The sequence below is a fragment of the Stomoxys calcitrans genome, chromosome 4 (assembly GCF_963082655.1).
Source record: "Stomoxys calcitrans chromosome 4, idStoCalc2.1, whole genome shotgun sequence".
NCBI lineage: Eukaryota > Metazoa > Arthropoda > Insecta > Diptera > Muscidae > Stomoxys > Stomoxys calcitrans.
The window spans coordinates 74,303,048-74,328,112 of record NC_081555.1 but is presented as its reverse complement, the minus strand read 5'-3'; the positions used below and the strand labels follow the sequence as shown (position 1 = coordinate 74,328,112).

The window sequence follows — 25,065 nt, the reverse complement described above, 5'->3', positions numbered from 1 at the left end:
CTATAAACTTGTCGAAATGTGGGACTAATGGGTCTTTGAAATCTACTTCCTTTTATATTGTAGGGGACAAAACATTGAATTGAATTAACTTAAGCACCATATAGAGCGCACAGCAAGCCGATTACTGGCTTAGGTATATGTCTATAGTGACATGAGGCGGAGTAGTATCCACACCCTCCCTTCAACCTAACCTAACCTTAGCACCATATTGAATATTTTTTTGATATTCGATTAAAAATGATTGAATCAATTAATTTTTTAATTGAAAATTACAATCACGATTGTGATTCTTTTTCAGATTAAATTAAAAAAATATTTGTATCGATAAACTTTTAATTGAAAATAGTTAAAATTTCATTTACGACTGTAATTTAAAAAAATTGTAATCAATTAAAAAATTATTGAACCAATTAATTTTTTAACTGAAAACGATTTTATTTTCAGTTAAATTTTTAATTGAAAAATTGTTGGCGATTTTTTTTCTGTTTAGTTGTGACCCAGTTAATGGCCAAGCGTACAAGCCCGACAAAAGTGGACTAATGTCTGCCCATAATCGTCTGGTTCTAGGAGACTTTAATGCACATCTCCCCTAGGTAACGACCAGCGGGGCATAGCTTTAGCAGAGCACACTGAAAACTTCTCGTTTTGCACGTTGAATGAGGTTGCCCTCCACTATGATTACGAGGAGATGCAGCTGCTTGCCAGACATTCATTGCATCCCCTTATCTCCTGAGTGACGTATCCTGGCAAGCTGCAATTTCTTTGGGATCAGAACACCTCCCCATAATCATCAACATAACCTCTGACCGCTGGACGTTTATCAATCAGAAGAAGGCCTATTGGGTCGGCTTCAGAGAGTACACCAATCACCGCTTCAGTGAAATGACACCCCCTCAAATGTGCTAGTTGCCGAAGGGAAATTCCGAGACATCATTAACGCAGCAGCCGCTCGCTTTATACTAACCGGTGCGGCCCAATTTCTCGGTGCAGGCAGTGATATTCGCAGGCGAGCGTAATGGGATTCGTTGCACGGAGCCCACTAACCCCAGAATCAACGAGCTGAATCTGGAAATTAACAGAGTAGTCACCGAACATAAGCGGAATTTGTGGCTGTAACACTTGGAGCAAGGTAACTTAGGTACCGGTTTAGGCAAGCTGTGGCCTACTATCAAGTCACTCTCGATCTGCAGTAGACGGGATGACAGGACCTGAATCACTTTTGGCGACGTAACTGTGACTGATTCGAAGAGATGCACCAGGATGTTCAACCATCAATTTATTGTGCATCCTGAGAGTGACAGGAATAGGACGAACCGTATCCGTGATCTTCGAGCCGATGTACAGCCATCACAATTTACGTTGGACGATGTTTCGAATGTCATACGTGGAGCCAAATTATCCAAGGCGTTGGGCCCGGACGGAATCTCTACACTGAAGCTGAAGAATCTGGATCAACCGAGAGTCGAGTACCTTACGACTGTCCTCAATCACTCTTTGAACACTCTTGTAGCACCCGATGTCTGGAAGATGGGCAGAGTGTTCCCGCTACTGTAGCCTGGATAGGACCCGAGTAAGGGGGAGTCGTACAGACCGATCTCCCCACCCTCACCAGTAGCCAAGACGCCTGAGGCACTACTCCTCCCGAGCCTCGTTGGAGAATTTCCATTCGCCGAACATAAGCATGGATTTCGAAGACTGCATAGCACAACTACTGCTCTGCCACATACCAAACGGTGGCGAACTATACTATAGCTGCCATAACATGAGGCATGAATTTGGCTGTGGATTTGTGGATATTCGGAGACTGAAACACCTTGTCTCCAGTTTTACTCCGGTGGATGACAGGCTAGCCAGAATCCGCATAAAAGCAAAATTCTTCAACATCAACCTTATTTGTGCCCATGCCCCGACGGAAGACAAGGACAAGCAGACCAAGGATATTTTCTAAGAGCGCCTAGAAAGAGAATATGACCATTGCCTCGCCAATGATATTACAATCGTTCTGGGAGATTTTAATGCGAAGACAGGATTCACTAATAGAAGGTTAGGTCACATGCAAAACACAAAGTGGATAGGCCCCATAAACATCATTAAGGATGTCAAATCTGACGATTGAAAATGTCATCATATAGGAGAAAACGTAAACAAAGAATGAATGTAAAAAGAGAACAAGTTGACATCCTCAATGCCAAGTACTGCCAAATATTTAAAAAAAAGTATATCGGCTGATCGCTTGGCTTAACCTTATTCAGTGAATCCTGATGCGAAGATAGGGAAGGAAGACATCTTTGGTTCAACAGTCAGAAAGTTTAGCCTCCACGAGATAACGTCCGGTTATGGGTTGAGGCTGAGAGATTTCGCCGCGGCAAAAACATGTTAGTAAGTAGCACCAGATTTCAACATAAAAATATTCACAAAGCCACATGGCAGTCACCCGATCAAAACACGAGAAACAAAATTGATTACGTTGTGATAGATGCAGGATTCACTGAATCCTGTGATAGATGGAAGGCATTCATCCAGCATGTTAGATGTACGATCGATCCGTGGAGCGAATATAGATTCGAATCTTAACTTTTTTGGAGCAAAGGTTCGCATCCGTTTGAACATGGCGAGGAAAGTACGATCTGACACTGCATGGAAGCTGGACATTGAAAAGTTGAAAACACAACAGATGGCAACGGCATACTCCACTCGACTGACCCTACTGCTTGATGAAAGCACTCCTTGTTCCGATGATATAACGGCGCAGTGGCAAACACTTGCCCATTCCATGGAAAATGCCGCGAAATCCGTACTTGGGTAGCGGAAGCCTACCACAAGAATACCAAGAAACTTATAATCTTATCAAACGCATTTACTGAACAAACCCCAGCCATATAGGATTACAGGTACGACAGACGATACAGTATCCTCAGCTTTCCAAAAATATTACCACGCAGAAAAAATATAGACCTAAATTTGACTTATAAAAAACTATTCAAACAAGGTGTTAATTGCTTTAATTATTTTTGATTTGATTCGGTAAACAAGGCACACATTGAACAATTTTTTTAATTGTACCAATCAAATTGTTATTTAATAGCAATATTGGTTTAAACAGCTCACGCACGTTTCGTGTTTTGTTTCACCGTCAAACATCTTCAGTTTGGTCTATAATTTAACCATGAATCGTATTACAAACGTACAACGCTTGCAAATTATTGAAACTTTTTATCAAAATGTGTGCTCTGTTAAGAAAGTTTACCGCGTTCTCATTTTTGCGATTTAACGCCTTTACACTATTTTTTATAGGGCTAGTTTAAAGGTCATGTCTATACAGACAAGATGGCTTCAATTGACGCATTGGAAGCAGAGATTGGTTTCTACCGGTTAAATACCCAATGCTTGGATATTAATTGGGTAAATAAATACATCTGTACGATATTCATCAAAAAAGTGTAAAAGGGAACCAAAGCTCACTGTTTCAAATGTCATCGAAATCGGATGAAAAAGGCTCCTTTTATAGGGTCAATACCTTTATCGGGAAATCGGTCTATGTGGCAGCTATATCCAAATATGATCCGATCTTGGCCACAATAAACAAATAGGTGTTGGGGTCTACCAGAATTCAATGTACCAAATTTAATCGAAATCGCATAAAAAATGGTCCTTTTATAGGCTCATTACACTATATTGGGAGATCGGTCTATATGACAGCTATATCCAAATATAGTCCGATCTGAACCACATTTGACAGGAATGGGTAGTGACCTACCAGAATTTACTGTGCAAATTTTCATCGAAATTGGGTAATAAATGGATCTTTTATGGCCTTATTACCCTATACCGGGAGATCGGGCAGTCGGTCTATAGAGCAGCTATATCCATATATAGTCCGATCTGGACCACACTTTACAGAAATGGGTAGAGGTCTACCACAACACACTGCGCAGAATTCGAAAACGGATGAAAAATTACTAATTACCTCAAAGCTTTAAGTCTGGAGATCGGCGACTATATATAACATAATTCTAATTTGATGAGATCAGAAGGTCAGGTTTATATACAAAGTATACGAAATCGCCAAAAATTGTTTGGAAAATGTTTTTGGACTCAAGATATCTACGGCAAAGACCCGGGTATTTACCCAATTTGCCGGGAAAATACCTTTTGGGTATTTCCCCATCGCCCGTCTTAAATTGGAAGACAACATTGAACCATTTATTCGTGAGATACCGGCTGAAGTGTTGGAAAGAGTATGCCAAAATTGTGTACACATGCTCGCAAGCAGCTGATAAATAGTTTGATGCCATATTATTTTTTATATGTAAATGGTAACGTTTTGGCCAAAGAAACCAAAAAAAAACAAATGTGGTAACCTTGTCAAATAACCGAAATGACGATTTTCGAAAAATTTTCCGTTAAAAAGAACGTTGTACCAGCCTTAATACGCAACTTAATACAATGAAATAAAAAGTTTTTTATTAATATGAAAAACATGAATTATTTATTTTTATTAAAACATTTAAGCTTGGAGAAGATAAATATATGAAACCTTGCCATGTTCGTTCTCAATCGATGCTTTCAAACTCTTTTTCGAGGCCATTGTATTGCTGTTACATTTTCACCACTTCTAACTAGGTAGCCATTAACTATATTTTTTTGGAAGCTTCTGTTATCTAAAAAAAGTAGTCATGAAAAAATTTCGCCAAAACGAATATAGTGCCACCCTCAAGCCGACAAAAAGACTGTGGAAGAATCAACGATTTCATGGTCAACTTGGAGAAAATCAGGCGAAAAAGTAACACTGCTTAAAGTCCAGAAAAAGGCAAAAAAATACTAGCAACGCTTGAAACCATTGTTAGCATAATTTTAAATTGTTTTAACCTACGTGAAGTTACCAACCATATCTCACAGGACGCACTGTGGGTTGATATTCTATTCTGCTTTCGGAAAAGCCGCTGAAATTTGTAATTGTTTCACAAGCGAAATTTGACAGCAGTCAAATGTTTTTGTATCCATACCAAAACACGTTTCTTTATCTGCACTTATTGTTTTCTCTATTTTGTACATTTTGTCAAATAAATAATGAAATACGAACCAATGAACTAAACTAAAACTATGCCGCCAATAGTTTCAAGTGTTGCCACTATAATAGTTTTTACCATTTTCCTAACTATAAACAGAGTACTACTTTTCCTGCGACGTTTTTTTATATGGATTTTGACAGCATTCCGCTCGAAAAACTGAACAAAATACTCAGCTTTATACGGTGTAGTCATGCGAACAGCTGAGTACAATATTTTTGGTTTTGCAGTAAATCTGATGTTGACACAGTTAAGGCTTGATAACACAGCTGTGATTTTTACTAAAATCTTAAAAATATGTTCTATTTGATACGGTATTCCACGCATAAGCAACAAAACAGTGTTATAATGATGATAATGAATATATAAAAACATTTGAAGAAGATTAAGCACATTTCAATTTACGGCATTTGCCACTCAAGGTAGTTTCGTTGAGAGTAGAGTTTTATTGTTGTTCTAATGACGCTACCTCTGGACCAATACGCAAAATCCCACTAGACTTTCAAGTTTCTGGACATTTCCTAATTGACATTATAGTTTTTTTTTGCGCTATCATGTGTAGCAGCCATAAGATCAAAAGATTTATGATTATATACGTGTAAATTATAAATTAAAACAATAAAAATGTGAAAAAAATTTTAAAATCCAAATCAAGCATTTGACGTCCTAGTGGGATTTGGATTCAACGCTGGAATTGGACAATTCCATCAGCAGGGAAAGTGAGCCAACCTTCTTAATTCAACCATGGTTGTGTCATTGATTTCGTTGTTGTTAGGCAAGTGATCCAAACTTCTTATTTCAACCATGAAAGAGAACATGCAAGAAATTGGGGTTTGCTGTGAATGTAAACACAGAACTGTCATCTTAATACCGTCAAACTGGCCGCCTGTTTAGAGCTGAAGTTTGACGGTATTAAGATGTTAGATCCTTTTTGTTGTTATCGCATATTCTCCTATGCTCATATGCGGAATTTTCTTTATGTGTGTTGGCAAAACGTTGATCAGCTTGATTACAAGATAGCGGATTGCACCATATCATTTGTGGTAGTTATACAAATGAGACTTGTTTCGCCATGGAGACCACCTTGTTAATCCACCTTGAATGGGTAAATAAAACACCTCTTTTGAAATTGGAAATTTCCATCTGCAGGACTAGTGACTTTACCTTGTATAAATTTGCCATGTCATTGTCGTCTCTGTCAACGCTTTACAAAAAAGAAAAATATAAATAAAAGACAGCTGTAAAATAAATATGTCGATTGGGCACTTTTCAGTCTGATGAAATTCGGCATGTTCAAGTTTTAATATAGAAAGCTGAACGTTACAAACATGGAAAAGTGGTTGAGAGATAGATTGTCCAACTGTCTGGATTTTGAAGTTCCAGATGACATGATTAAATATATTCTATCAATGAAGACTTCCAACGAGTTTGATGAGTATTTCGAATCTTTACTGAACAAAGATTGTGAGGACCATCGGACGTTTTTGACAGATTGCAAACAGCGCCTCTTCAGCAAAGCTCTAGCGAATAAGAAGCAAAATCAACAGCAACAAGCCAAAAAGGTTCCAAGCCCAGGTCTTACGGAAATCAAGCAAAATAAGTCGTCGTCTCCCAATAATAGTAAACTTGATGCCGGTTCAGGTGGTCAGAATCAACATTCCCAAGCACAAGGTGCCAAAAAGAAAACAAAATATGTCAATTTATACACAAACGATGGTAAAGTTATTGGCGACACAATTATGCTAAAAGGCCGTCGATTTTGCGATTGCCAAGCAGCGCAGCATAAACTGGTTAACAATTGTCTGAGTTGCGGACGCATTGTTTGCGAACAGGAGGGTAGTGGGCCTTGTTTGTTTTGTGGAAACATTGTTTGTACCAATGAAGAGCAACATGTTTTAAAATCGGCAGGAAAAAAAGGTGAAACCCTTATGAAGACGCTCAAAGAAAAAGGAGGTGGAGAATCTTTAAAGAAGGCCCTGGAACAACGTGATCGTCTACTAGAATATGATCGGAATAGTGAAAAACGTACCACAGTCATTGACGACGAACTCGATTACTTCGAAGAGAATTCGGTTTGGCACTCTGATGAACAACGTGCTGTGTTTGAAAAATTAAAACAGGAAATGCACGACCGTAAGCACGCCAGCCGCATAAACCGTAAAATTAAAATCGATTTCGCAGGACGGGAAGTTGATGAGGATGTTACCATTTCGTCAGAATATGAAAAGGCTGTTTTGAAAGAAGTTGCTACGATTAATGCCAAATCAGACAATGCCAACAATTGGTCCAATCGTAAACATACACAAAAAACTTATGATGACAATGGAGATGTAGATCCCAATATGGATGGAATACGCCCACTTTATCGTCCATCTGCAGAAGAGAGAGCCAGAAATAAGGCATCGTCAGTGGTCAATGATGGATTAGAACGGGTTTACAATCGGGTACAGGACAAAGAACTACTAGAAATGCAGGATTTGCGTCAGTGTTTGTCAATGCACCAACCGTGGGCTTCATTGCTAGTGGCAGGTATTAAAAAGTAAGTTGTACTATTTCAAAATTAACTATCGCATATCGTTCATAAATTTTCGACTGTTGTTTTTTTTCAGACACGAGGGCCGTGTTTGGTATACCGAACATCGTGGACGCTTATGGATTGCTTCAACTGCTAAGGAACCAAGGCCTGAAGAGATCAAAGAAATGGAAGACTTCTACAAAGTTTATTACAATGGTATTCATATTTTATTTATGTAGTTCATAAACTTCTAAATATTCTAATAATTGATTATACTAGATCCAACTATAAGATTTCCTGAACATTATCCCACTGGCTGCCTACTGGGTTGCGTTAAGGTCGATGAGTGTCTTCCGCAAGAAGAGTATCAGGAAGTTTATCCAAATGGTGAATCGGATTCACCATATGTATTTATTTGTTCAAATCCTGAACAACTGCCCGTTGTGTTCCCTATCAAAGGGCAGCACAAAATCTGTAAGTAATAGGAAAATAAGTAAATATATCAGATGTACAACGTTAACTGATTTTTATTTATAGATCAAATAGATCCCAAAATTCATAATGCTGCTTGCAAAACACTTTTGCGAATGAAGGTCAACAAGGGCTAATAAATGGCGCCGAAAAACCCCATCATTCAAAAACAAAACATAAAATAATTGATTTTTTTAATAGGAAACGCGGAAGTTAGTGTAGACAACAGAAATAAAAAGCACAATTAAATGCCAAAAGAGCAAACGAATTTTTTCACTTGGTTCGTTCACTAATCTTCGAAACCAATTGATTTTTGTTTTTGGTAAGAGTGACAGTGGTTGTTGTAGCCACATTTCCGCGTAGAGGTGGCGATCCTAGCTCCTATAGGTGAGAAAGCTCGTTCGGATCCAAAGGACCGATCGCCGCGGGAACATGATAATCATTGGTTATTTAAAGGCGCCAATAATTCGCCTTGTCATATTGAGCATCACAGTCACTCAGTATTTATGTTGTTGTTGTTGTAGCAGTGTGTTGTACACTGAGGCGGCAGTCCTTGCCGATGAAGGAATCCATCGGGTCAATCCGGTACGTACAACCGGCTGCCGTGGGATTGCAGTATTTATGCAAAAGCCGGTGCCGCTGAGACTCCGCTCGATACCGCTGATTGTCCGCTACTGCCGTTGCAGCTACTCCGTATGCAGCATTCCGCCCGGTAGCTTGCAGCTAAGCTTCTCGTGATAGCAATTAACACCAAAAAGATCGGACTTCAATGTTCCAGCCTGTGCGGTGCTCACAGCTATCCCGTGTCGGGATACATGTGGTTGTTTAGCATAGGTTATATTACGAATCCTAGTTCAGACTCACTTCGACAATTCTTGTCCATAATTATACCACAATAGCGGAAGACCAAAGCATCTAGTGGGAACGTAGACCTGAAATCTGTCAGAATGCCGCTCTTCTTTCTGCGTCGGATTTTCCTTAATTCCCACGAGGACCATCGGGGGACAAAGATCCTATTCGCGCGAAGGCACAACTACATGCTGTCAGTATCAACTGGGCTGTAACATAAATAAAATCTCTCATGAGTACAGCCCGGTTGAAGTTTTAGTTTGAAGACCTTATTTATTTTGCTGAGTCCGAAAGCATAGCAACGCCACTTCGTAGAGAAGTTTTTACTTAGCTGGTTACCTCAAATCGATGGCTTAAATCAGCCAAAATAAGCCATCGTTGTGTTGCCAGTATTAGTGAAAGGATAAGCATCGCTGAAGTTTGTTTTTATGTTCTCGCTGGGTTTTGCTATTCCTGTTTCACTGTGGTCCTATAAATTATGATGTATGGGTCACATTACTTATTTATTGAAAATATATTTTATAAATTGCAATTTGTAAAAAAACAGTAGTGACAGGCGCGTGGTAGCAGAAACCATTTGAGCACAAAAGTTTATATAAAATAAACGTAAACAAATTCTAGTTTATTAATTTTTAAATACTAAATTTCCCATGAACATTCCATTCCACCACATGGTAACATGGCGCATACCTTCCAAATGTAGCCGGCATTAATAAGGAGGATAACCACCGTTACAAATTTTTTGGTAGTCTCGCTGCCTCCAAGTTTTACATTAGATAGGTAAAAAAGAAAAAAATAATTATCAAAAAGAAAAATTAATATATGGGACAGACAATAAATTGAAAAAAGTGCAGTTGATCAGGTATAGAAAATTCCAATAAAGCTGGTAGGGGCTGAGTCAGACCCGATATTGGACATTCAACCAGAGCATGCTTCAATTACAGTGACAGGAATTACATTGCAAATGATCCGGGTTTGCAAAATAATGTTTTGAGTTGAACATAGCCTTGCCAACTTTAAGCCCAGCTAAATTAATACACTGATATCGGCTGTAACTTGGGTGCTAACACTTCCTAATATATTATCCAATATGACACCGCAAAAAAGTGTTTAAAATCTCCCATTGTTCTGTTTTTTTCTTTTCTCTCCAGATGTTTATAAGCATTTTTCATTATAATTGGGAACATCTAGCACCAAGGAGAGATTAATCACTTCCCTGGCAGCCATGGGTCACATTAGTATTAAACAAAACCAATCTTATAGGTTTTGATATAGCAGCCAAACTCATCATCGTAGTCTTAGTTTACGTCTTGTGCTGAGAAACTATTTACGTCTATGCCTTTTTGGCAAAAGTAGGGCTTTTTAAAAGCGAAGGGCCCAATTTTGAAAAGATTTCAGGGTGATATATGATACACCCGTAGATAATAAATAGATTATTTTTTTAGATAATAAATAAACTGTGCTGATTTCTTTCAGCAGGACATTCCCTCATTACTTATGAAAAAATGTTCATAAAATTATTATATTATCATTGAAATTTTTATAGTGTTTCAACAACATAACCGGGAAAAACGTGTGATTTCATCTGTGAAAAATTAATATAGCGAACTATTGAAGCGAACTCTATTTGCGTTCGCAAGGACTGTCTTTTTTGGTTTCGTAAAAACCTTATAAAAGAAGATCTCTGGTAGAGCTTAGTTATTTGTTTTTAAACAAAAGTATTTCGATAGATAACACGGACAACCCATTATTAACGCACATTTAAGCCCTACAGATAGCGGTTTATTTATTGCGGTCATTGAGCTTTGTGCCTATTTCTGTCACAGTACAGCGCTTACCTAAATAGAACATATGATTGGCAATCAGAACACAATACATTGTTTTTTTTTACTTAAGCCCGGTATTTCTTTAGTTTGCTTTTTCTAAGTTCAACACATACAGTTTATCATGAATTACATGTATAACCGTTCATACACTATATAACGATATTTGTAGGTGTTTGGGATTTTCCAAAAAAAGCGTTAAACTATTATTTATTTTAACCTGGCAACTCTATCGTCTAGAATAATTATTTTGGAGATACTACAGCAGGTAGTAGCAATTAAGCTGTTGAACCAACAAGTTCTGTCCCAGTGCTGGTGATTGTTATCTTTCCGGTCTGATAATACCACGACAAATTACTAAACACCTGAACGTAAAAAAGTAGTCGTTTGATTGGTTCTACGAGAATGACACAGCAATGGGAATTGACTAGGGCCGAAATTGAGAATATTACCAATGAATTTCAGCGAGTTGGGGGTAAGTGAGACATGTTGTGTGATCACGCAAAACAATTATCTATTTGAAACTTTGATTTGACATTGAGAGTGATGAGCTTCCACGAACAATAACGATTAGTGTATGGAAAACACCCTACTAATCTAACTTCGAAATCACTATGGACAGCTCCAATTGAAGCGGCCAGATTCCTGGAGCTGGATGTGAAGACAGTAAACAGGCCAGAATAATATTAGAATGAATCGACAGAGAAAGTGGCTACAACTATATTAATACATTGTTTTTTTATTTATTTGTAGATAACACTTACTTAGATCATGTAGGTACCACACTTTATAGTGAAAGTCAAGTGGATGCTGTTGCAAAAGTCCTAAAAGAGAATTTGTTCTGCAATCCTCATACATGTAAGATAACCGGAGATTTGGTGGATCAAGTGCGTTATAGGTACATTGTTTAAAGTAATTTAAAAAGATTGTTGAAATCTCAGTCTATTCTTTCCTGATAGAATACTTAAGCACTTCAATGCTGATCCGTCAGAATATAATGTTGTGTTTACAGCTAATGCTACCGCGTCTCTCAAAATAGTTGCGGAAACATTTGATTTCGGCTCCAAAGACATTGGTAATTTCTACTACTGCCAAGAGAATCATACATCAGTATTGGGTATGCGAGCATTGGTTGAAACACCCCATCAATATGTGCTTACCAAAGACGAACTGCTAGCTAACCTACATGCAGATGTCGACAGACCTATGGCTCCATCTGAGGCACATTCCGGCAACTCATTGGTGGTATTTTCAGCTCAATGTAATTTCAGTGGCTACAAAATGCCATTGGAGGTAATACCACTTATACAAAACTATGGCTTAGTCAACACTGGTGTACAAGTATCTGGCGAGGGAACAAAAGCCACCATTGGCAAAGTTAGCAAATATTTTGTGTGCTTAGATGCTGCTGCGTTTGTTGGTACAAGCTATTTAAATTGCCAAAACATTAAACCTGACTTCATCTGTATATCATTTTACAAAATGTTTGGGTAAGTTTTGCCAGAAAGTCAGTTGGAACATACAATTTGTTTACGTTTTGTGTTAGATCAAAATTTTGTTTGAACATCCAACAAGTTTTGTCTGCTTGGCTGACTTGTATCACGTGACGCGAACGGCTTTACAAAGGAGACAGTTTTCTCAAACTGGCAACATTTCTGATGCAGGAAAGCAATGTACGCGCACTCTTTTAAAAACCTGCCACATCTGCGCATAAAGTGAAAATCATCACGGTGAATAGCAATTGAAAGCGCATCAATGTTCTCACGTGTAGTTTTAAACCCCAAAATGATGTCACCGTGGCAGTGCAAGATTTCCTTGTTTACAACACCAGAAAAAAATTTCTGTGGTGATTATCCTCTCCTAGTGTTGGCGACACTTGCGAGATATTTTTATAACGTAATTAGCAGTGTAAGTTTCTCTATTAAGTGGTGTTGCTCTACGGCAACCGTTCAGACTCGGCAATAAAGAGAAGGCCAGTTATTATTGTTCCTAAACTTGTAATGGACTGCACTCATTTACATGAGAGAATAATCCACGCTTTTCCTTGAGGGGACGGTGGCCCCTTTCATGTCCTCTGTCAGTTTACCATTCTCCCGTAATTGTTTTTTTGTAATCAAATATGAGGATCCGACACGGGAACATGGTGACCATTGGTGGTTATCCTCTCCCAGTGTTGGCGGCACTTGCGAGATGTTCATTTAACGTAATCAGCCGTGTAAATTTCTCAATAAAGTGGTGTCGCTCTGCGGCAAGCCGTTCAGAGGAGGTTCCTTATTAATATTCTTAAACTTGTAACGGACAGCATTAATTTACTTGATAGAAGAATCCTCGCTTTTCCTTAACGGGACGGTGGCCCCTTCTATCTCCACTATCTATTTAATATTCTCCCGTATTTGTTTTTTTTTTTACAAGAGGAGGCAGCGATCCTCGTCAAACTAATAGCTGAGCAGGATCGATCCAATAGGATCGATCGACACGAGAACATGATGACCTGATGCCTTGTCATATTGAATATCACAGGCACTAATTATTTAAGCAGAACCGTTGGCGCCCGACCTCTTACTGGGGCTCTCCATTGGATACCGCAGATCGTCCAAAACTGCAATTGCAGCTACTGTGAACGAACATTCCACTATCCGCAACCTAAGGACATGACCGGTAGCTCTCAGCTAAGTTTCTCATAATAACGATAAACACCACACAAATTGCAGTGGCAGTGGTTTTGGCCATTGTCGGCACCGCCCGATCTTTGTCTTTTATCTAAATTCCAACTTTTCGTAAAAATTTTAAATTTCCTCTTTCATTTCAATGTGTTGTTGTGGAGGTGGCGATCCTCGTCGAGCTCCTGTAGGTTAGCAAGCTCGTTCCGGTCCAAAGGATCGATCGCCGCGGGAACATGGTGGCCGTTGGTTATTTAAAGGCGTCAAGAACTAGCCTTGTCATATCGAGCATCGTAGGTACTCAGTATTAGTGCAAGAGCAGGTGCCGCCCGGTCTCTGACTGAGACTCTCCACTCGATACCGCTGGTTGTCCGCGACTGCCGTTGCAATTACTGTGGACGCGCCCGGCAGCTCGCAGCTAAGCTTCTCGTGACAGCAATGAACCCCACACAGATTGGACCTCAATGTTCAAGACTGTGTGGTGCTCACAGCTATCCCGTGCCGGGCTGAAGTCATAAATGTTACCGAGTTAAGGGTATGACTTCCATTGAAAAATGTGTTCAGCGTTAAAGCCGGAATTCCACTTCCAATTTCAATTCAAAGAAAATATTGTTTAATATTTATGTTGTTGTTTTTGTTGATGTTGTTGTAGCAGTTTGTTGTGTTCTATCTTTCGTCTGCATTTTTGTCGCAGAGTTCCCGAATCTGGATACTCAACAGAAGGATCTGGGTCTGAGACGAGTGGGTCCAGCTGGGCAGTTAAATAGGTGACGTGTGTTATGTAATCTTGATCACAATCGGGACATACATCCTGGGCGTTGGCATCAATCCTCTGTAGGAATTGTAATGAGCCAGAACTACTTTGGTTTGCCGAGGGAGGTCAATTTCTTTAGGTGCAATGGGAGGCGGTCGTTCTCCAAGGACTACAATCACCCGGTAGCTATTGGGGCGGCTGCATCTACCGGATCGTAATAAAGCCAGAACTATTCTGGTTTGGCGGGGGGAGGTAAATTTCTTCAAGCAGTGCTACCGTGTCTGCATGAATATGCGCTACACTTCACGCTATAGATCATGTAGATCTAGAGCCTTCTGGGCGGTGGATACCTATCCACTAGATGATAATTTGGATGGTCTCTGCGAAAACAGCCCAGAAGGTATTGCTTAGACAGCATGTAGTTATGTCCTCGCACGGGTAGGATTTGGTCCACGTGAGAACTGAGAAGATAGCCTGTCGCAGTTCGAGGAACGACATTCCGACATGTCGGAATATTATGCCACTGCGTGTCACAGAGCTGACGAGACCACACTGGCGCTGCATAACTTTGTACGTGGTCAACAAGGTTTCTTCATCAGCACCCCAAGGGCAAGTGAACTGAGGATTTTGTTTCTTATATACGATAAAGACAAGTTGAGGACAGTTATAAGTTACTTGACTCCAGGTAGATCCAGATTCTTCAGCATCAGTGTAGAGATTCCGTCGGGGCCCAACGCCTTGGATGAATTGGCGCCACGGGTGACATTCGTAACTTCGCCCACTGTTAACTGTGATGGCTGTTCTTCGTCTCGGAGACCGCGGATACGACGAATGGCTCTTTCATGTGCATTTTTGTCGCAGAGTTCCCAGCTCTGCCACTATCGGGATGTACAATAAATTGACGGTTGAACAACCTGGCGCACGTCTTCGGATCAGTCACAGTTTCGTCGCCAAAAGTGACTGAGGTCCTTTTTTTATATACGCTGGTCAACTTTTTCAAATTTGCTAATAGAAGAAAGTAACTGTGACATGAGTTTAAATGTAAGGCAAATGTCCATGGGCGACCATGGATACCGTCCAATTTACTTTGAAAAAATAAAAAAAAAATATTTTTAAGAAAAAGAACTTTTGTATACCATACAGATATCTTCTTTTTGTTTTTCATTTTAGCTACCCTACAGGCCTTGGGGCTTTGATAGTAAGCAAGAGAGGCCAAACTGCTCTAAACAAGCAGTACTATGGTGGTGGCACAGTAAATATTGCGATGACACGTCAGAATTTCCATGAAAAGCGTGAAGTTTTCACATCTCGTTTTGAAGATGGAACTCTGTCCTTCCTTGCGATTGCTTCTGTTCTGGAGGGATTTCGAACATTGGAACGTTTAATACCGGCCTCAAAATCACAAAACACAATGGAGCGTATAAGCTGTTATGTGTTTCAATTGGCGCAATATGGTTTTGAGAGACTATCGGCTTTGAAACATAGCAATGGTCAACCGCTTCTGATATTCTACAATCACAACGGCTATCAGGATAAAAAATTTCAAGGTGGTGTTATAACCTTTAATGTATTAAATGATGATGGCTCCTATGTTGGGTTTGCGGAAGTGGCTTGTTTTGCAGCTGTGCATAATATACAATTGAGAACGGGCTGTTTCTGTAATCCTGGTGCTTGCCAATGGTTTTTACAATTAAGCAACGACGAGATACGTAAGCAATACGAGTCTGGTCATATTTGCAGTGATTATAATGATTTAGTAGAAGGTGTACCAACTGGAGCTGTGCGCATATCATTTGGCTATATGTCAAGTAAAAAAGATATTGACCGCGTTGTTGAGATGATTAAAGAGTGCTACCTCACCACGGCCGAAAAACGTCTGGCTTTAATAGAAGAATCAAAAATACCGAAAGCTTTGCAGCATATCCCCGAAAGATTGCGCATGAGACCTCATCTTAAACAGATGTGTATTTATCCCATAAAATCTTGCGCTGCTTTCAAGATTAAAGAATCGTGGTCTCTACAATCTACAGGTCTACTATTCGATCGCTGTTGGATGGTGGTAGATGCTACGGGTATGGCAATGACGCAAAAACATCACACTAGGCTATGCCTGATAAAGCCATCCATTCTCATCGAAAAGGGATTGTTGGAAATTACTTTCCCAAACATGCCTTCCGTGTATGTTAACCTAAATCAAGCTACCGAGAAAATTGACCCGGTTACTAGCTCATTTTGCCAAAGTAAAGTATGCCACGATTTAGTTACCGGCTATGACTGTGGAGACGAGGCGGCCCAATGGCTGTCGGATTGTTTGGAAACGCCAGGTTTAAGGCTGGTCAGACAATTCAACCAAAGGAAATCCCAAAATGGCGACACCAAAGATATATCATTGGTCAACCAGGCTCAGTTTTTGCTCATTAATAGTGCTTCCGTCAAATGGTTGTCCGAAAAAGTGACCACCGAAAAGGAGTCATTGTCAAGCACTATCGACCGTTTCAGAGCTAATTTTGTTATCGAGACCAGTAAATCGTTCGAGGAAAATGACTTTGAATCCCTTACAATAGGAAATATTCACCTTAAAGTACAAAGCTTTTGTACTCGCTGTCAAATGATTTGCATAGACCAACAAACTGGTCAAAAAACTTCGGAACCTTTGCGTACTATAGCTCGAGAATTTGGTGGTAAAATACGTTTCGGTATTTATCTCTCACTTAGCCAAGTCCCCAAGGATGGTGAAGTCCTATCGTTGCATGACAACGTAACAATAAAGAAAATATCAAATAAATAGTTTAACTACGTATAAGGCTTTTTATTTACTATTTCCATGTGCGTATATTTGTACATCGCTATCGCCACCGACCCATTATCATCACATAATTATACAATTATCAATGGGTTGCTCTTTTGTTTTCTCCATGGGTTGACCTAGCTCCGCCCGCTTCACGTTTTCTAAAACACTTTGGTGATCGGGAAAGGCCAATGATTTCAGTTTCGAGTGCACTAATTCGTCGTTAATTTTCACTTCGAAAGATCCTTGTCGTCCTTTATGGCATACGATGTCAGTGCCCGGCTTCTGTTCTTGGAGAAAGTTCTGTAACATTTTGCATTGCCATTCGAAATTACATTTACCACTTAAAAAATTCACTTAACAATAAAACTTCATGAAAAAATCCCATCTGCATTTCCTTACCAATATTCCACATCAACTTTGACCATAATGAAAGTAACGGAAAAGAGAAGTATTGAACATTAATAGAAGTGAATCAGTTTCAGTTTAATTTCAGAGAATTTTCAACATCTGTTTTGACACAAAATCATGGTACAATTAAGAGGTTAGTCATCAGGATGCACTTATAAGGGGAGGTCATGCGAACAGCTGAAACCCCGTTACACTGCTTTTTAAATCCGTATTTAAATAGCTCGATCATCAAAATATAAATTTAGTTTTACTACTTATGTTCTTCAAATGTGTTTTATATTTGTTTTTTCACCTTTATAACACCGTTTTGTTACTTATGTGTGGAATATCGGATCAAACAGAACATCTTTTTATGATTTTAGAAAAAAAAAATACTATTGTGTTATCGAACTTTTGACATTTTGATTTACTTCAAAATCAAAACAAAAATAAAAAAATTGTTCTCAGATGTTCGCATGACCTCACCTTATAAGTGCATCCTGACACAAAATACTCATGACATAATTACAAGGTTGTGTACCGTACACAGCTAGGTATGTCTCACAAAATGCACTATCTGTTTTGGTTGTGTGTGTGTATGCAGGATGCTGAGTACAATTTTTTATTTTTGTTTTGATTTTGCAGTAAATCTTAATATCAAAGGCTTGGTATCACAGCTGTGATATTTTTCTAAACTCTTAAAAAGATGTTCTATTTGATCTGATATTCCACATATAAGTAACAAAACAGTGTTATAATGATGAAAACACAAATATAAAACACATTTGTAAGTTGTAACAAAAAGCTTATTTCTAATACCATTTCGACATTTCAATTTACGGCATTTGTTAATTTTATAAATAGTTTTGGAAAAAATTTGATTTTTACTTTTTGACATTATTCGGGTCGGTGTTTTTTTAGTACCATATAGGCATTTATTTGAATGACCCGTTTGTGTGGCAAACGAGTCGTTTTCAGAGCATTATAAAAGGAAAACGAGACGTTTGCTCAAAACAGCTTGGGTCGGAACATAGTATAAAAAGAGAATAAGTTGACATCCCCAATGCCAAGTACTGCCTAAAATGAAAAAATTGTATGTCGGATGACTGCTTGGCATAATCCAAGGCGGATTAAAAAAGGTGGTCTCACGCGAAAATCTGTTAACAGCCGGTTAGGTTTGACGGTATTAGGATGTCAGATTTTTGTTTGTATTTTCTTTATTGTCATCTTCCTTCTCGCTTGTTATCTGCCCATGTACGCACATATGGCGAAACAATTAAAGGTGGTCTCATTAGTACAACAACAAATCATATGGGATGATCCGTCATCTTGCTATCAAGCTGATCGGGGTTTTGGCAACACACCCAAAGAAATTTGTGTGCCGTGTGTATACGTGTGCGCACCAAGGCGGATTTAAAAAGGTGGTTTGCTGCTCATGTACGCCCACCTACACACACACACATACATTTCTTATGTTACATTTAGAGCTTTTGCTAAAAACGGTACATCAATTTTTCTTTTTTTTTAATTTATTTAATTTTCCATACTTTTCTTCTCTTTTTATAATTTATTATTATTTGGACAGAAAGTGTTTTTCAATATCTGTCAAGTAATAATTACACAAACCAATCATCGAAAAAATCAAATGAATGTGATTTTTCTGCCATGGTCATGTGTTTATGCGCACATACACATATTTTCACCAAACTATTACAATGACGTCAGGATGTGCCATGTAAAGTCCCCATTAGGACAAGCCTTTAAATGTCAAGTTGTCATAGTGTCGAACAAAAAGAAGATACAACAACCTCAATAACAAAAATAAATTAAAATAAAATGTCACACTGCATAGTAATAGATCGTCGCAATGCCATTATGCTGATATGGATATTTGTCCTGAGTGGCATACGACAAAGTTACACAGAAGAAAAAGCAAGTGGTGTTGCACCCAGTAATAACGAGGTAGCTCCCTATGTAATCCGCAATTTCAACGAAACCTCACAGCAATTGTCGCAATGCCAAAATACAGCCAACTTGAATTGCAGTGAACTCCTATTTCCGTGTATAAGGTGTTTGTACAACTATACCTGCAATTATGGTCAGGAGTTGTATGTTAACTGCTCAGCCCTGCATCAGGTGGAGTGCCAGGGTAGTCGCTGGTTTTGGCATCAAATGAATTGTCGCTATTGCTATCAAACAGAGAAGTGGCAACAAAAATGCGACCAGAAAGGCAACTGCAATTCTGTAAACGGCCAATTTTATAAAACAAATTGTACAGTGCGATCCGATGTTTTCTGCCTAGGTAACCGGTCGTTTACAAGAAATATAAAATGCAATTGGACACAGGGCTACCGATGGAGTACGGCGGTAATAATAAGCCTGACATTGGGGGGCTTTGGAGCAGATCGATTTTATTTGGGCCATTGGCAGGAAGGCATTGGTAAACTGTTCAGTTTTGGAGGTCTAGGCGTATGGACGATAATAGATGTGGTGTTAATATCACTTCACTATCTGGGACCGGCAGATGGGTCATTATATATATAACTCGTGATAGTAAATAATACATCGGTTAGTTTCTAAGATAATATACATATGTATCGTTAATGTTAAAATAGAAAAACATTTACTGATTGACTTTTTTAAAACCATTTTATTTATTCTTTTTCGTCTCAGTCGTCGTCGTCGTCACCGAAACGTATGTGTTTACTAATAAGTTTCTTTACTTTTTCTCTGCCACGTTTTTGTGGCACTTTGACTTGTTTATTCAATTTTTGCTCTCTATCACTTTCTATTTTCCTCCAATAGGTTGACTCGGCATCGCCTATAAGAATTTTACATTGATATTCAGCACAGCTGATATTTTGTACAAATTCTTTCGCTTTCTCCGGCGATTCCAGCCTCAGATAAGCCTGCATGGATCCTTCTTTAATATCTACGTACTTAACGGAGCCATATTGGCGCATATCAGCTTTATATTCTTTAATGTTTACGCAAGGTTCCAGGAATGACATCTCTACAATTAGACCCTCCTCGTAAGTGAACAATGGTGGTCGCTCGAGAGGATTATGTTGTGGTTTTTCTGAGGTTGGAGTTTTTACTTGTGACTCTTCTGCTGCTGCTCCATAAAAGTTCATATTCATTTTTTGAAGTTTATGTTTAGATTCCTTAGACTTTTTCTTTTGATCTTCCTTAGGCAATTGGGAACAACTTTCATCTTTTGTAAGGTCTTTACATTGCTGTTTGCTCTCTTGCTGTTCCTTCCAAGCCTTGCGTTTTAGCTCAGCAACCTTTTCTCTTTGTAAATTCAGATATTTATTACGAAGGCGTTTCCAATCCCTTTTAGGTAAAATTTTTAGTTCATAGTAGGATACGTCTGTATTCAGTTCGGCCTTGCGTTTAAGTTTCTCCTCGGACTTAGATTTCTTTTTACGTTTTCTGCGTTTTTTCTTTCTCTCATCTTCATCCATGTCATCTTTATTCTTTGCGACTGCACCTGCTTCTTCAGGTTCCGATTGTGAAGTATTGCCCTCGATGTTAGAGGAAACTTCTTCATCTTGCGAATCTGGTTTAAATTTCTTTGCTACGGGTTCGGCTTCATCTTGAGTTTCAATTTTCGGTCTCTTTCTTAAATCGCATTGGGTTAAATCGGATACTACTGAATCATCGCCAGTATTTTCTTTTATATAAGATTTTACACTGACCAATTCGGAGGGATCCTTCTCTTGCATACATAAGACCCCGTTAAATTCTTTAAACGCTTCTATAGCCTTGCCAACACTTTCCTCCTTTTCAAATTCAACAAATCCAAATTCTTTAATTTTATGAGATTTTGCATATTTAGGTAAGGATATATAATCAACTTTCCCGAACCTTTCGAAAATTTGTCGCACCCATTCATGGTCGGCTGATGACGGCAATGCTTCAACATAAATTGTTTTCTCGTCTACATTACGTTTTTCCACCAGAGGAATTTTTCGTTTTACCTTTTGCTGGCTCTCATCTAACTCTAAAAGTTGGGATGTAGTCAAGGATTTCGCAATATCTTCCACACGCGATGTCAATACCTTCATTTTGTTGAAGGTTAAGAATATTTTCAAAGGAACATCTACAAAAAATAATGGCCGTAAGTAATACGGAAAACACCTTAATAAGTATTCCAGGCTAATACTTGCAGTAATAGAGTTAACTAAGTTACTACATACTTACATGGATCCTTGTCAATTAATTGTTTGAGAAAACGATCCTTGCTTAAGTTGGCATCACCAAAATAAAATTCCATTTGTGCTCGTAAGCCATTGTAATAATGTTTTTTGCGTTTACGATAGCTCTTGTTTTGAGCTGTTTCATTTCCTACTACTCTTGATGTCTCTTGAGTTTCAGTGTACTCTAGAGGTGTATGTGCTTCCATAGATTCAGCGACGGGTTGGTTTCCAATTGCAGCACCAGCATGTTTTTTACGTTTTCTGCTGACTTTCCTATGGTCTGAGGCGGCTTCGCTATACGTAATACTAGACGAATCGTCCGGTGATACCGGTGCATTATCATATGCTTGCTTGCAAGATTCGTCCTTCGAATCTTCGTCGGATTTACGCTTTTTGTTTTTAGTGCCCATGATGTTAATTTGCCGGCCCAATGAATGCAATGGTAAAATATATCGATAGTTTTATCAATTAACGCTTTAATCGTTTACAAACTGTAATCGCAATTGGATCCTAGTCATCGTTTGATTTTTGACATCTTTTCCACCAAGGGTTGCCAAGCCGAACGCACGAATATAAGGCATACAATAGTGATGTTTTATGTACTCATTAAGCCTAGTACTGGCTTCGACTTTTCACACGAACAACTGTCAAAACGCACAAAAAAAATATGGTTATGAAAATAATGCGAACACATTCTGTACAAGTGGTACTGAGTTCTACGAGCAAAATAGTAGCGACATGTCGCTGCATCTGGATAAATTTCGCACAATTTTTCGGCAAATGTAATTAAATGCTCTCAATTTCTGCGGGTCAAGCTATGAACATCTAAAAATCCTCAACTTGTACTTAATTTGTAAATTCTTTACAGCAAATTAAATAAAACTGTGCAACCTTTTGTTTAAGAAGTGAAGTGAAGCGGACGTATTTCTATTTTGCTATTCAAAGAAAAAAAATATATATATATCCGTGTCTCGGAATAGATACTACCTATTACGAAAAAACTGTTAAAGTCTTTTGGAGCAGGCTAGAAATGGACTCCAAAAACTCAGGGTGCCTTGGCACCTGTAGTCGAGAGTAATGCTTCAAGCGCACAACTAGTCGTCAGACTAATTAATGAGGAAGAGACGGATAAACCAGAGGGATGCACAGTTCTTCCCCAGCCTTTAAGTATAGGTGGTGTTTCTGACTCAGATAGCGACTGTGTCAACGAAACAATCATCGCAGCCGAATCGAATCGCAGATGAGGGCATCGGGATGACGGCAGATGTGAGCGATGGCTCTGCTAAGCTCACAAGCAGACCGAGAAAGCGATCCGGTGCACGACGAAGGAGAGAGAGGAGTATTTACCAGCAGCGTAATCGGGCGAAAGTGCAGGATGCTGGAAGGGATAGAACTAACATTCCAAGCACTTCTATGGAAGCTGGAAAAAGAATCGGCTTCCAATAGGAGGCCACGGCCATCATGGAAGGGGAAGATGGTCGCTGAGAATGGTAAGGTAAGTTTCTGGACTGAACCATATCAACTACCAATTGTTCTATGCTAACGCTGGAACTCGGCCGGGGACCTGCGTTATTTGTCATAAAAACTTGAATTATATATTTTCCCCAGAGTTGCAAACGACGGATGCAACAGTGGTAAGACAGGGAGACGGCGGAGCTTACCTGGCATCACTTTATCTGCATTCCGACACCGCCAACCACGTCGGAGCTACAACGGCTAGTGAGAAAAGCAAAACAGACAGGAAACGAGGTACTAATAGTGTGCGATGCGTGCTCTCACCACATTTCGTGGGGTCGTACCAACGAGGCCAAGCCCTGGCAGAGTTCTTGAATACTAGCGACCTAATAACACTTAATATTGGTAACACCGCTACCTTTGTTAATAGGATTAGTGGGGAGGTATTAGATGTGACAATGACCGCAATCGCAATATTGGGAAAGTGGTTCGCAGATTTTTAACAGAGCACATCGTAAAAAGGCGGAAGTTTATTGGGATATGTATTACACACGGCTCAAGGACTACAATCAGATTACCAGAGCGGCCAAACGTGCCTCCTGGAAAATTTTCTGCGAACAGGTCGATAGCGTTAATTACGCCGCCGAGATAAAAAAGTTTCTCTCAAAAAACCCATGTCCAAACTGAAACTTTAGTAGACGACATGGGAGTGAGAGCAGAGACAGCGGACCGACACTCTGATCCAATCCTTAGATCAGTACCGGGTGGACCCGGTCCTTAGAGACTGGATCAACCATATGCTAAGGAACAGGTGGACAAGTTGTGTGTCCCATGGAATAAATATAAGGGAGAAAGTGGCACAGGGCACGCCACAGGGGACATTTTATCGCCACTCCTATGGGTGACCACCATAAATGATCTATTACGGATGCTGACAGGTTCAGAGAACATGTTGTGGTGGCATAGGCGGAGCGATGAGGACTACGCCCACTAGGGCACTGGAGACTATTCTAGATATCTGACCAATTTACATACAGATTAAGTGTGAGGCAGTCACTGCGGCTATGAGACTAAAGGCGATGGGAGAATGGATTGAGGATGGGAGCAGCTCATACCATCGCGGTATAATCGACGATAGGAAACCTGGAATGAAGGGAAGAGGTTTCCGATCGGATACCTGAGATGAACCTTAAAGTCGAGTGCGAGGCACTGCTGCCATCGGCACAGTCTTGGATTGACGTAACCCTAGTATTGCCATCTGGAAGATGTTATACGGATGGATCAAAGCTGGAGGACAGTGGGCCTGGGGGTTTACATTGAGAACCCAGGGATTGAGATCTGTTTTAGACTGCAGACCTGCAGGCGGAGATCCAGGCGACGAATGCGCATGCAACATTGGGGAACAGCGAAACGGTCGGTTGGACGTCGAAAATCCTGTGCGGAGATCCAGACCGTGAGAAGACAAGGCTATTACTAAAAGGAAGCAAGAAGGAGGTCAGTATAGCTATTGGTATCATAGCGGGACACAGGACTAAGAGCTCACTTATGTAAAATCGGTGCGCCAAGTGATAGCATGTGTAGGGTATGCGGGGAAGATAACGAGACATTAGAGCATTTCCTTTGTCGTTGCCCGGCTTTCGCGTCTAACAGATACCGGAAACTTAGGTGGAGACACAATACCAGACATGAACCAACTTAGGGGAGTGGAATTAAAAACAATTAAGGATTTTGTAAGTAGCACGGAATTTCTAACTTCAAATTTTCTTTTTAGAGATTACTTTATAGTTTTTAGAGCGCACAACAAGCCGATAACTGGCTTAGGTGTATGTCCAAAGTGCCATGGGGCGGATTAATATCTGCACCCTCTTTTCAACCTAATCCAACCTAACTTAACCTAATTAAATGCTCACGAAATGCCCCGAATTAACTCTGCTTCAATACTGTTGTCTTTGTTGTGTGTTGTTGTTTGACTTTTGTTTGTGTTCTGAGAAAGAAAAGAGTCTGTCGGATTTCGCAATAATTTGAGACATTTTCGATGCGAATGAAGTCAGTCCAGGCTTTAAACGGCTTAATAAGCATTGTGAAACAA

At 39.5% G+C, this 25,065-nt stretch overlaps 5 protein-coding genes across 5 annotated transcripts; 3 read left to right on the top strand and 2 right to left on the bottom strand.

Moving 5' to 3' along the window:
- Nucleotides 1-6,297: 6,297 nt before the first annotated feature.
- Nucleotides 6,298-8,319, top strand: LOC106088024 (activating signal cointegrator 1). Its single transcript, XM_013253307.2, has 4 exons — nt 6,298-7,608; nt 7,679-7,800; nt 7,864-8,058; nt 8,122-8,319. The coding sequence occupies exons 1-4, from the start codon at nt 6,398-6,400 to the stop codon at nt 8,190-8,192; spliced, it is 1,599 nt and encodes a 532-aa protein (XP_013108761.2). The 5' UTR covers nt 6,298-6,397; the 3' UTR covers nt 8,193-8,319.
- Nucleotides 8,320-10,968: 2,649 nt separating this feature from the next.
- On the top strand, nt 10,969-16,937 carry LOC106088032 (molybdenum cofactor sulfurase). Its single transcript, XM_013253317.2, has 4 exons — nt 10,969-11,202; nt 11,481-11,625; nt 11,687-12,217; nt 15,312-16,937. Exons 1-4 carry the CDS (start codon nt 11,133-11,135, stop codon nt 16,927-16,929), a joined length of 2,364 nt encoding a protein of 787 aa, XP_013108771.2. The 5' UTR covers nt 10,969-11,132; the 3' UTR covers nt 16,930-16,937.
- Nucleotides 16,927-17,550, bottom strand: LOC106088033 (migration and invasion enhancer 1). The gene is made up of 2 exons (XM_013253318.2): nt 17,332-17,550; nt 16,927-17,272 (listed from the first exon to the last, which is right to left on the bottom strand). The coding sequence occupies exons 1-2, from the start codon at nt 17,355-17,357 to the stop codon at nt 17,011-17,013; spliced, it is 288 nt and encodes a 95-aa protein (XP_013108772.1). The 5' UTR covers nt 17,358-17,550; the 3' UTR covers nt 16,927-17,010.
- A 1,531-nt stretch (nt 17,551-19,081) lies between these two features.
- Nucleotides 19,082-19,967, top strand: LOC106088036 (TM2 domain-containing protein almondex). Its single transcript, XM_013253322.2, has one exon. The coding sequence runs from the start codon at nt 19,156-19,158 to the stop codon at nt 19,861-19,863; it is 708 nt and encodes a 235-aa protein (XP_013108776.1). The 5' UTR covers nt 19,082-19,155; the 3' UTR covers nt 19,864-19,967.
- Nucleotides 19,950-22,022, bottom strand: LOC106088035 (la-related protein 7). The gene is made up of 2 exons (XM_013253321.2): nt 21,526-22,022; nt 19,950-21,424 (listed from the first exon to the last, which is right to left on the bottom strand). The coding sequence occupies exons 1-2, from the start codon at nt 21,929-21,931 to the stop codon at nt 19,989-19,991; spliced, it is 1,842 nt and encodes a 613-aa protein (XP_013108775.2). The 5' UTR covers nt 21,932-22,022; the 3' UTR covers nt 19,950-19,988.
- Nucleotides 22,023-25,065: the final 3,043 nt, after the last annotated feature.